The 13994-nt window shown below is 33.6% G+C and overlaps 1 protein-coding gene across 4 annotated transcripts in view; it reads right to left on the reverse strand.

The window, feature by feature from the left end:
* The window catches only part of Vav3 (vav guanine nucleotide exchange factor 3), a 349120-nt gene that overhangs the window by 122567 nt on the left and 212559 nt on the right, over nucleotides 1-13994 (reverse strand). For all 4 annotated transcript variants that reach the window (XM_078026845.1, XM_021735809.3, XM_005339106.5 and 1 more), the window contains exons 16-17: nucleotides 1102-1203; nucleotides 699-799 (exon numbers count right to left, since the gene is read on the reverse strand). In XM_078026845.1, the coding sequence (XP_077882971.1) occupies nucleotides 699-799; nucleotides 1102-1203 (203 nt within the window). The remainder of the gene's footprint in view (nucleotides 1-698; nucleotides 800-1101; nucleotides 1204-13994) is intronic.

A 13994-nucleotide genomic window follows, 5' to 3' on the forward strand; every position in this document is an offset into this window, starting at 1 on the left:
GAAAGAAGAAGAAAGAGAAAGAAGAAAGAGGCCAGAAAAGAAAGAGAAGGGAGAGAGCCCAAGAGAAGCAGAGAAGCAAAGAGAAGTGAAAGGCTACTGAATGCATAATTGCCGACCAGCTCGGGTAACAGCCATGGAGTGCTATTTTTAAAAACCAAGGGGAAAATATTTACATAAAATCTAAAGCATGTATGCTCTTTGTTAAATGCTGGAAAATGACAATGTATTCAATTCATTAATTCACTGATGTTTACCTCTGACACCATTGGCAAGTCTAAGCTAAACATCCAAGAAGAGAAAGAAGAAATTTAGGAACTAAAGATAAATGAATATTTTCTTTATTTTTTTGTTTTTGTTACTGTTGTTTCATGTGTGTGCTCACTATATTTGTACAGTTTTTAGTGACATCCTTAAGGGTTGATAGCATATCAAATGGGTGATATGAAGCCATCTAAATTCCTCTTGAAGACCTCTGCTTCCAAGGTACATATAAATCAAATGGATTTTAAGCTGTTTAAACCAAAGTCATGTAGAAAAGTCACACAAATCTTAAACAATCTTCTAACTGTGCTTATGCGTAATAGTTTACAAAGGAGATATTTTATAATAAACATATTAAGAGTAAATAGGTCTTAATTATGTTGAGCAAGTTTTATGTCCTCATTAAAAACAGAATCCCAACAGTAAATATGACTTACCACCAGAATTATCTCTGCCACAATTGTCTACTCTTCCCAAACACTCTTTGTGGGCTCTTGCTCCACACTTACAACATAAATAGCCTTGATAAAATGTTCCCCTGAAAGGTAAAATTACAGAGTGATGCATTAAAAGGTGATAAACTCTGCTTATAATGAAATCATTATTGCAAAATGCCGGGGCTGGGGGCGGGGATCACAGTGCTACTCAAAGCATCCTCAGTAGAGAGAAAGGACCTCCCCCTGTGGGGTTCTGAGGGGTATTTCCAAGTCTAAGGCCTAGGAAAGATCTGTTGAATCCAATCTGTGAAGACAATATCCCTACTTCAGAATGTTTTTGCTTGAAGCACTAAGCAATTTCACTTGTTCATTTCAACTCAAGAACAGGCCTGAGCAAGCTTACCTGAGGAGCATCTGGCAGACTTTGCAGGATGTCACCCGAGTGAAGGTGTGCATCTTGAAATCATGGAAATTGGAGTCTGCATAGTCTGGCCTTATGTTAGATCTGTAAAAAGGAAAAGGTCACATCCTAAAGAAAGCTTCACAACAGAACAGCAGTCTAGGCACCTAAAAGCTAAATCCATCAAAACTGCATTGGGTAGAGATCTGATTCAAGCAAAAAGACTATTAAATATGCAATGGTTTCTAAGCCATCTACACATTAAAACATGTACCAATAGCCAGTGCTATGAGCACCTGTAATACAGAAGGACATAATCTATCCTTAGAACTGAGTGTTTCCAAAGGACTCTGAAGCACGGTCCCCTAGGTCAACCTGCTGAGAAAAAAAGCAAAATCTGCTAGATATTCATGCTATGTGATAGTTTCTTTTCTCCAGCAACATCACTGAAATATAAACTAGTTGGTGACAGTGGGAAGGAGAAGCAGAGCACCGTGAATTTACAGAGTTGGTCTCTAAATAGGTATGGGTTATTAATGATTTATAAAAAAATCATTTTATAGAAAGATTTTAAAAAGGCATTAATCTGATAATTAAAACTTCTTCCCTAATAATTCACTTTCTTTGCAATCCAAGAAAAGCTAAATTATTTCATCATTTGTTTTGCATTTTATTTGCAGTAAATGCACCTAAAACAACAAAAAGTTATTACACATATCTTAAATTCACATTCATTGTAGATTGTGCCAGATACTGAGACAACCACTTGACATTCATTACCTTGTTTAATTTTCACATCAATTCTAACTGCCTGGCCCTGATAATAGCACTTAGCTTACAAACAAGGAAACTGGGTCTGCTTTAAAGCAAAGCTTGCTCTAAAATGAGAAAAACGCAAATGAAAAACTCGAACCCAGGTCTGTGCTCTTGGATACTCTCAGAGAGTGAGAGAAATCAGTAATATCCACATAAAAATAATCAGGTTTTTGGGTTTAGTAGGTGTGTTGGAAGCACTTAAATTTAACCATTTTAGAGGGTTTTTTTTTAACGCATTTCAATGTAGCTCTGCATAGAAGAAAGCAGAAGAATTAGGAGAGTTTAAATATGGATACAAATCAAAGTACACCTAGAAAGCTAAAATAATACACTCCAAGATGTTATACATAATCTGAGAGATTGTAGGAAAAGTTTGAGATACTGATGAGCTAGGATTTCCCCTTTTATTGAATATGGCAACTCTCAGCACACAGAGCCTCAGCGTAATGAAGCATAACGCAGGCAGGCGACCAGGCATCAATCTCAGAGGTACCAGGAGAAGCCTTATGAAAAAACATTCGCAAAGGCAATTGGAGTAGCAGGCAGTGATGCAGAAGTGTCAGAGAGGTCAGCCTTCCCATCCATCTGCTGAACATGAGCGTGCTAAAAATGAAATCAAATATTAGTGCCATCTGGGATTTCTTTGCTCTGTGCTTCTGGTGACCTCACTTTTTAGGAAAATGTTCTACTGCATGCTGAAAAGTATGGCCTCTTCCACAGAGGCATTTTTTTGTGTTGCTGATTAAAAATCACAGAGCTCTTCCTCAGGAAGGGAGAAGAGAAAATGTAAGAATCTAAAAACTAAGCTCTTCTGGCATTGTTGGAAAAACATTTGATTCTTGGATCCATATAACCATGCACTGAAAAGAGCATCAAGACCCATTTCCTTAGCCAGTAAGGGCTGTTGTTGTTCATTTTTCTCTGAGCGTCAAGGTGATACAGTCATAGATGAATTGTCAGGTAACAGTTTCAGTCCTGGGAACCTGAAGAATTCATCAGCCTGGAGTTTTCAAATAAAAGTAGGTCTCTGTCAGGCAGAAACTTATGTAATAGGTCCCAAATATCTAAGAATTTAATTAATTTCAGGAACTGGCCTTGGACAGAGAAATGCAACTGTCTCCTGGGGTCAAACAAAGCTTTTTTGTTGTTGTTGTTGTTGTTGTTGTTGTTGTTTTTGTGTGTGTGTGTGTGCATATTTATGTATATGTACCAGAGTTGTATTTGGACCATTTGTATTGAAAATTTTTACCAACTGGGAATAAGCTGACTTTTCAAAAGACAAAAATCTGAAAAGAAAATCACAAACACACCATGAATTTTTTTTTAATCTTATAAAAAAAACTGAAAATATTGTTAACAGTAGTTGCCTTAAGGGAAATGAAACTTTAAGTGAGGGTAGAGTGGTAAGGAGAAACTGTTATAATTTTTTAAAACTATAACTGCATATTATTTTAAAACTCTTGAATCAAACATTAAAGAATGAAAGTTAACTTGGTGACCCTGAAACTGCTACTGAGGCACTACTGAATATAAAAGCAGAGTAGAGGGCAGGAATCTGAAATGAGACCACCTGGGCTTAAATCCTAACTTGCAAATCAGTAGCGGTGTGACCTTAGGCGAGTTGGTAAGTATAGAGCAGGAATACTAATAAAACAAAATTCGAAAAGTGAGGTAATGTATGTAAAATGCTTAGAACACTGCCTGACCCAGAGCTGGTGTTCAATCAGAAAGAAACAGAAGTACTCGGGAGAGGATGTGTATGAAAAGGTCCAGGGAATGGATGCAGTCATACCTGGTGCCACCTAAAGGGAACAGAGAGGTCAACCCACATGGACTGTATCCTGTGAGGATTGAGAATCCAACGACAGTGGATTGGCCAGATTGGAAGAGTTGGGGAGGAAGACTGGAGCAGAAGGGGAAAGAATAACATCAGGATTATAGATTGGGAAAAACAAGGGCAAAAATGGTCAGCAGTGGCCTTTGTGGTACATCTCTAAGGCACCAGGCACATCACTAAGCTGTTCCTATGCTTTTCCACATTTCCTGCTCACAACAAATCTAGGCAGAGTCATTCACTCCTTTCATAAATATTTACTGAATAATTGCCATATAAACAGGCCCCAAGGCAGGAGCAGAAAATAGGACCTTTCAGCTACAGTCCAGTGACTAAAAGAGATGTAAGAAATGAGGTAAAAGTTTAGCAGGGGCCAAGGGAAGAGGTGAGATTTTATACAAGAAGTGATATCACATTTAGTTGGAAAAAAAAATCTCTGTAAGTACCACATAGGGAATTCCTTCTAATGAGGCAAAAGTGGGCACAGCAAGACCAACTATGTGGATGAGCTGTCTATACCAGAGAGCTGACGATCAAATAAGTCAGTCCACTTGCTCACATGAAAGATGTAGCTACACATAAAAGATTCAATTGTCTTAATACATGACAATTTACTTTGGGGAAGTTGGATGGAATCTTTTGGATATCTAAGTAAAAATGTTCTCATAGCTTTTGTTCCACATGGGGTTCATTTTCATAAAAGTAATCAGGCCATCAAATATTTATAAAGCAATATATGTTGATTCTCCTAGGGCTTTTTATAACTTTCTGTGTTCTCCTCAGGTGGTCTCCCATTCTCCCCTGGCTCCGTCATTGGCTTGAAGGAGGACCACAAATCTCCCATTAGCCTAGGCATCTTCTTCATCCTCTCTATTATCCAGCTCTGTATTCCTAACTCCAACTCAGGCATCTCTAATGCACCACATGAAAACTCAACTTCCATATCTTTCCTGAAATTTCTAATCCATTCACTCCATCTTGCAACATAGAGACTGCAGAGCTACAGAGAATTTTCGCCTCCCCTTTATTATCTCTGCATATTCATTCTCTTTTATCTCTTCAATGTTCCATCTCCTTCCCTGAAAATCTGACCAATTGTTGACTCAACCTTGAAAATACAAAACCCAGGATACACTCGTGTACACGTACACACACACACATACTCAAACACATACACAGCTCCATTTCACCATAGAGAACCCTGACTACTACTTACATACTAGACAATAACATTATACCTGTGGAGCCAATAAGTAGAGAAGGAGTAGAAACAGTGCTTAAATTCAGACATTTCAACCTTTACAATTCTTTCCTTGACAGTGATGCCAAGTTACATAGACCTGCTATGCTTTCACTGACTTTGTTTAGATGCTCAAAGAAATCACCATGAAGCATCATGAGGACTAATTTGTATTCCTACCACCCCACTTGCCATGCAGTACTTGAGGGCTGGGTGACTGTCTTCTCCTCGTTAACCCAGCCTCTGTATAGTCATCAAACATTCTACCAGGAAAACACCAATAAAGGCCCAGGTTTTCAAGGCCATGAATAATTCAACAAAATAGACACAAGTGCTTTCACATAGGTTGGAAATCAGAATCTAGAGCTTATACATATATGTGTGTGTGTGTGTGTGTGTGTGTGTGTGTGTGTGTGTATACACACATACATATGATATTAACATTATACCATGACTATAATTATATTCTTATTATTAGTATATAATCATGATTATAATCATCTGATATATAATTATATACTAAATATGATTATATCATATTTAAATTTTTATAGGTTTTCACACCTGAGACAATGGAACAAAATGGGTGGAAAATGTACTCGCACTGTAGCATTTTCTTCTTTTGTGTTCAAATGCTTCCCTTTGCCACAACATCAAATAGAAAAATGTAATAAGCAAAAGAGATAATTTTTTTATTTTAACACTGGGAATTGAACATAGGGTTTTCTGCTACTGAGCTAAATCACCAGCCCTTTCTAAATTTTAATTAGAAACAGGATCTTGCTAAGTTGCCCAGTCTGGTGTCACACTTGAGATCCTCCTGCCTCAGCCTCCCAAGTAGCTGGGATTCTAGATATGCACTGTAGCATATAGCTGAGATAAAGATTTTTTTACTAGTCCAAAAAAAGTGAGAAAACTTTAAACAAATAAAACATAAAATTACTGATGTTCCACTTGATGTTTAAAATTAATATTTTTTTCTCTATTTTAGTATCTGACTATAGTGTCAGATAGAATAAAGGAAACAAATACTATTGAAATGAAATCATCTAAACAATCCTGACCAGAGGAAATAAGGATTAATATAAGACATCCTGTTATCTCATGTCATGTCAGTGTTGATATCATTTAAATATTACTCATATGAATATTTTGACAATTATGTCAAAAATATGAAGTAGTAATAGGTGTGGTGGCATATGCCTGCAATTCCATGATTTGGGAGGTTGAGGTAGGAGGATCATAAGTTCAAAGCCAGCCTCAGAAATTTAGCAAGACCCTGTTTCAAAATAAAAAGGGCTGGAGGTGTTGCCCAGTGGTTAAGCACCACTGAGTTCAATCTCTGTTATCAAAAAAAAAGGATAAAAAATAGTTATTTCATATTGCATTGAAAGTAAAGGTGAGAGCTGGAAGCAGATGTCAGTGATACACACACACACACACACACACACACACACACACACACCTGAATGATGCAAGATTTTTTAATATTAAAAACACACCGATATATAAAAATGTATAGATACATATGGATATCTGTATGTGCATGTGTATTTTTGCTGAAATTCAGTAAAGACACACATTGACTATCAAGAGAATCCTGAATAATTTTCTATTTATTATTCTATTAAATTATTTTACTTTCAATATAACAAGATGGATGCATTTCTTGCATTCTTCTATTAACCTATTAACCTCTGTCACTTAGGTGGCAATAAATTACAATAACCACTAATTATTTAAATTAATCTTCTTTTCCAAAGCAAGGTTTTAAAATAATTTAAAATAGCATGTATCCTTTATTATCTTTAGGATACTTACATAAATCGCTCTTTTTAATAACAGTTTTAAACACACACACACACACACACACACACACAGACACACATCTTCCATTAATAAAGAACCAACAAAGAATTGGATCATTTGCCAGATGTTGAAGGGTAGTTTCTTAACATAAAGCAAACTCAGTAGAAAACATGTTTAATGTAAAACACTAAAACAAATACATTAAGTTCCTGAAGTCAAGTTATATCATTCAATCCAATTCTGAAATATCCAATCAATGTAATATGACAAGAAAAATAAATATGAAGGATAAATATTATTTTTAAAAACTCCACATAATTTTCATTTGAAGATAACATTATTGTATTATTGAGAAAAGCCAAGGAAAGAAATTGAACTCCAATAAAACCAAAAGGAAAAAAAGACTCATTAAATGGCATTTAGAGAAATTCATGTATAAATGTCCAATATTCATTAGCAAAATGCAATGACATGTACACTGTCTCTACCTAGCAAAACCTCTTGAGAATCAAAGTTTAAGGATTTTGTGGGGCCTAGTCATATAGACACAAATGTCTACATGATCAGCCATAATCATTAAAAACTCCAAGAAGAAAAGTGGATGCTTACCATAAATCACATTGTTTAAAAAAGACAGTCTAGGCAGGCTGGCACAATAAAATTCAGTTTCCATTGCATACTAACTCTATTGCTTAGTACCACTGGGAATATTTTAAAGCCAAGTTTCCAGATGTCAGCCAAGAACCAGCCATCCCCACAAGCAGATCCTTCTAAATAGCAAATTTAAGCCTGCTACTTTCTGCACAAAAAAATGTCCAAGAAAAATCCCAGCATGAAAATTTTGGATTCTATATGAATTAAATTTTTAAATTGACAAAAGGAAATGAAAAGTGTTCAAGAAAATAAAACCTGCAGGGAAGATTCCTAAATAAGAAGTCTAAATATATTATTATAAATATATTTTCTCTAAATTAATTTATATGTTTAAAACAATTTTCCCCCTATAACAACCACACACACACACACACACACACACACACACACACACACACAAAATGAGATTTTATTTTCAACTTGAAATATGATTATGAAATCCAAATGGAAGAATAAATGTGTGAATAGTTGGGAAGTTTTTTAAACCATAGTGAATTATTATGGGGAATATATGGAAAGCCACCATTACCTCAGAAATAAATACTAAAATGTTTTTAAAGGAACAGTTATTAAATCTGTACAAAACAATTAAAAATCAGAACAATAAAACTGGGAAAGACCAATAATACAAAATAAAAAAGTCTTGAGGAGGATCAAATTTATGCAACAAATTGGCTTATAATTTTTATGTCAACTTACTTTTCACTATTCATCTATTCAAAAAATTAACTCATTTAAAAACAACTTGTTAAATGCCTAATATGTTTCAGATGGTGGAATAGTATGATGAGCAAACCTAGGTAATACCTTTGCCTATTTGGTTGGGGTGGGGGGAGACATTTCAAACATTTAAATAATTCCACAAACAATTCCAAAACAGGACATGCTGAGTACCACAATGAAAGATGGTATTAGAAAAAGGTGAAATGCAGAATGTGACCTTGTCCATGGATTATCACAGAAGGCGATGGAAACAATGCTAGAACTGGGATTTAAAGATGAGGAAGAATTAAATAGGAAATAAATAGGAAAGGAAAGGAAGAATCCCCCAAATAGAGAAAAAAATATAGATTTCAACTATAAATATGTCATAAAAAACAGAATTTTAAAAATGTTAAGGAAGCCATATGTCTATCATGCTTTACAGCAATATAAAATTTAGATAAAGATTTACAGTACTTATTTGATAAAGATGTAATAGATACCTATCATGTGGCACTATGAATATAGCCAACAAGATTAAGGGACAAAATCACTGATCTCATGGAGCATATATTCTATATAGAAAAGTAAAATTTAAATAGAAGACTGAAATTTGCTTAAAGAAAAACAAAAAAATTAGAAATATTTGAAGAAAATATTAATGACTATTAACATCATCTTTAAAGGTAAAAAAAAAATTAAAGGTGGCTGAATGTGCTTTCACTGAAAAGAACAAAATTTTCCTTAAGTCAAAAATAATAATAAATTAAAGATAAAGTAGAAATCATATCTGTAATATGTATGATAAAAGATTAATGCCCTTACAATATGTAAGAGTACATGAAAATCCATAGGGGAAAAAATGAATATCCCAATTGAAAACTGAAGAAATGAGTGGTTCAATATATAAAGAAATAAAAATGTTCAATAAATATAGTACATGTATAGAGAGTTACTAGAAATCAAAAGAAATGCAAATTTAAATAACAAGATATAATTTTACACATCAAAGTCTAAAAAAAGAAAGAAGTACATAGTATGGGTAAATATATAAAAATATCCAAGCTCTTAAGATGTACTCATTCTTTGACAAAAATTCTGCTTAACAGAAGTTATTGTGAAGTGTTCATTATAATAAAATTTTTAACAATTAAAAATCAGAAATTTGGGGCTAGGGTTGTGGCTCAGAGGTAGAGTACTTGCTTAACACGTGCAAGGCCCTGGGTTTGATCCTCAGCACCACATAAAAATAGATAATAAAGATATTGTGCTCAACTATAAAATAAATATTAAATAAATAAATAAAAATCAGAAATTTTAATTTAAAGAAAGGAAATGAATTATGATACATCTGCACAGTAGAACTTAGGAATAATATGGTAGACATATACATTAATCAAGAGATATTTACAATATATAAAAAGAATTGTTAAGAAAACTGAATCTATATGATGATCCCCATTAGTATGACAAATAACTGCTTGTTAATATAATATATATACGTGAAAATATGAACAATGGGTGATAGCATCATGAAGGATTCTAATGTTTCTATTTCAGAGTTACCTGTGTTAAGTTTCTACAGTGAACATATATTATTCACTTTATTTCTAAGTTTTTTTTAGAGTATAGAAAAGGAGAAACAGAAACAAACACAACAATACATATAAAGCTTTAAAGAAGTTACAAGCAAATTGACAAAAGTCCACGGTCTTTTGAAAAGAATTTGAGACAAACACCTATCTCAAAGCCCAGGCTCTTAATCATTGCATTAAAAATATCACAACTCTATTAGAAAGTAAAGACAAACTGAATTAAATGTTTGCAACATATGTGAAAATACCACCAAACAACAGGAACACAGTGATAAATTCGACCCATGGAAAAGTTGGCAAAGGAAGTGAACAAGAAATCCATAAAGAAAAACAACCAGTGAACAGGCCTTTGATAAAAGATTCGGCCTCATCAGTAAATGTGTGATACTCAGGAACATGAAAGGCTTCGACAGACATGACACACAGGGCCATTCTTGGGCATTGGTTATTTTGCACTCTCTTCTGCACTCCTGTAAGGGATGTGGTCTTTGCTGATGAGTTTGATTAAGAACTAACAGCCAGATTTGTAAATACTTCCTTAAATGGAAGCACACAGGCTGGTAAGTGCTTCAAAGAGAGAGATTAGCCTACATATAAAACCACTCTGCTAAAGGATGAATTGAATTTTTCAGAATAGGCAAGAAGCTGTCCAATGCAGGAAACTGTGGGTCCAAGAAAAGCTAGTTAAACTATGCTACATTTACTGTTGCTGTTCCTGCTACCCCCAACTAATTAAATTAGGACTCTGTCCAAATTTCTTGAGTGTGGGGTGTGGGATGCATTTTTTTTCCTTAAAATATATTTAGCCCAGTAGGAAACCTTGTTTTTCAAAGAAGTGAAAGAAAGCTTATTTGGTTCTTTATAATAGTGAATAATTATAAATAAGCTAAATGCCCAATAATGAGGGTATTGGGCAAATAAATTGTAATACATTCATACAAAAGAAAAATAATTGGTTATTTAATCACATTGGACAAGAGTTTTCACAAGAAAAAATACAAGTGCAAAAGTATACCAAAGGTTGGCTTTGTGGCTCAGTTGGTAGAGCATTTTCCTTGCATGTGAGAGGCACTGGGTTTGATCCTCAGCACCACATAAAAACAAATAAATAAAATAAAGGTACTGTGTCTGTCTATAACTAAAAAAATATTTTTTAAAAAAGTTTACTAAAAACAACATATATGTACATATGAATGCACATGTGATATTGGTATCTGTCTGTTACTAAAAAGGTTATAGCATGGGAAAACAGAATTAGGACAAATGCTGATTAGGAGACTCAGATCACCATGTAATACTCTTCATTGTACTCATCACAATTTCCTTTTATATTTATTTCTATGATAAATTGCTTAATGTTTCTTTTCCCCAAAAAGACAATACTCTGAAGCCAAGTACTATGTCAGGGTGTGCTTAGCATGGTCCCTGTAGCGTCGTGCAGTGAGTCTAGCACACAGGCGTCAAATATTGATGATGTTTAATGGATTGCCAAAGGAGATTAAATGCACCAGATTAGAATAAAGTTGGTTTATAAAACATACCCCAAAAGGTAAAAGGTTAATTGTTGAACATTAGCCACAAATTTTGTGCTAAACTTCCTGGTAACCACAGCAAAGAGGACAAGAGGATCAATCCTAAGGAAATTATAACCATTTTCCTGGCAAGAAAAATTACTCTGATAAGTTTTCATCTGAGGACACTGTGTGTGATTTACAACCAATGTTTTCAACAACATCCCTATACACAACTGAGTGCCTTCTAGCCCTTTTTGATACGAGCCAAGAATACAAGATCACAGTATTGTTCAGTAGAAACAATTCAACAGGGACACTTCCAGGACCTATTCCACTTAAAAATCATCTCTGAAACTTCATTATCTCCTTTGAATTCAAACACTAAGTTTGGGTAGTAAAATAGCTTTCAAATTCAAGAATTAACATCCTAAACATATGAAACTTTATGTAAATAAAGCAAACATTTGTGCCAAATCTTCAAAAACTAGCTCTAGAGGCACTAGACCTTACAATCTAGAAGAAATTTCTGAAACAAATAAAAGGCTACATTATTTTAATAGATGTTAGCTTATATGACACATTTCTCCACTGGGACTAAGAACAGATCAAATAAATACGGTTTTGACTTTCCTGTGAAATACAACTTTAAGGGTATCACTAAATATTGCTCCTACTTGCTCTTTCATTAACTGAAAATTTCCAGAATAAAACCCAAATATTTATTTTTAAAATATCCTATATTGTGAAATAAAATTTACCAAAGTAGGTAATAGATAAAATATAATCTTTCAAAAAACTGTCCTATATCATAACTCATTTCCCAGTAATTTGTTCCCATGATATCAGAGCATACTAATTATGCTCCTAGTTATTTGAAAGGGTAAAAAATAAAAAATGAAAACAAACAGGTCCCTCAAAAAACAAGTTAAAGAAAGAAAGAAAAACCTCCAGAAGTGACATCTTCAGTTGTTTCTGAGGATCCATAAAAGGTATGAAAAAAAGATTTATAAATCATAATCAAATTTATTTCTTATATTCCAAATCACGTAGTCTTTTATCTAGGGAAATGAATAAAGACTTCAAAATACCAATAAAAATAAGATAATGCTTGGCTCTGAAAAACAGTATTTTCTTATCTATTATATATTGCACTTCTTTATTTCATTCAACACTGGCTTTATAGTAATTTTAAATACACATCCATCATTGCATTTCAGTGACATTGCAAGGAAATTATTGAATGAGACATAAAGTCAGTTAAACCTATAATAAATTTAATGTAGAAAAAAATGTCAGACTATGGGTAATCTGGGTCTGTATTTGTTACTAACTTGATGTGTGGTTTATGATGTCTAACGCATTCTTTCTATTTTTAGTTTCTTCACCAAAGTGATAAATCATGTATTTCCAGTCATTCTTTCTGTAAAAGACCAAGATCCAAGAGTGGGAGAAGGAAGAGAATTTCCACTTGTTGGTAGCTATCCTGTCACTCAAGTTTGTTTTGAAGATAAATAAAAATATATATGTGTACATTTTAATAAATAGATTTTATCAACAAAATAATGGAAAGCACTACAGAAATGCTAGATGCTAGTCCTATTATTCCTTTTGCCATGAAAAGTGAGAAACATTTAGTTTAAAACTTAAAGATATCTCATTGAGGTTAAATCAATGTAAATATCCCCATATCACCAAAGAGAACCAAGCTATTCTTGTAATAAACACTAATTAAGCATATTAAAACTCCTCTTTGCTTCTAATATGGTTTCTTTAGGCATTCATTCAACAGATTAATTGAGTACCTATTATGCACCAGCCATTTTCTAACAGTGGAAATTCAAAAGTATACTTATCTGGTTCTATCAATCATGAATCTCCAGTTAATATGTATTACTTTGCTTTACTTCAATTCTTTCACTAAAATACATTGTAAAATATTCTCTTTTCATGGAGTAAGACAGACATAGGAGCTGCTTCAATGTTCAGGTTTAAATAGCAGGACAACTCCTGCCATGTCAGTCCTTCCACATTAAGAAACAGATCCTGAAAATTTTGAACATCAATACCATAATTCAAATGCTGCAGATAACATGAATTATGAATGCTGATCTGGCACAGTAAACTTAATGGTAGAACATTTTAAATTATGACTTAAAATATGAAGTTTGCCATTGAATTGTTTTAGAAACCTTTGAAAGCAAAGATGATATTGTAACAAGACAATAATAATAAGGAAGACTGAAAAGCAACAAGATTCATAAGTGTTCCCCTTCAAATTCTATAATAATTATGTATGAAATAGGGGGTTTCAAACAACATTTCATCCTTTACAAACAAATTCTTCTAGTGAAGTCTGTGTAGAAGTTCATTGTAAATTGAGCAGGATTTCTCTAAGTTTGGCACTGAGGCTACCACTGTCTATCAAAACACCCAATCATTCTAAAAAAGCAAAAATTTTAAAATGCTGAATTATACATGTTAAAGGAAAAGGTATATTAAATGTAGACATTACTGTGACCAAATAGCTAATAAAAAATTAAGATAAAAATTTTTTAAAGATTTTAAGCTTGATAACATTTTAGACCCAGCAGGACTTATAGGTTATGAAGATATTTATTGCCTATGAATTCACCATAAAGAACAGACAAGACTCACATCAAAGATTTATGAAGAAGGTGAGACCGTGATCGAGATCAAGAGCACAAGTGGAAGCTGTCACTGAACTGTTTTGG

The sequence above is a fragment of the Ictidomys tridecemlineatus genome, chromosome 11, assembly GCF_052094955.1.
Source record: "Ictidomys tridecemlineatus isolate mIctTri1 chromosome 11, mIctTri1.hap1, whole genome shotgun sequence".
NCBI lineage: Eukaryota > Metazoa > Chordata > Mammalia > Rodentia > Sciuridae > Ictidomys > Ictidomys tridecemlineatus.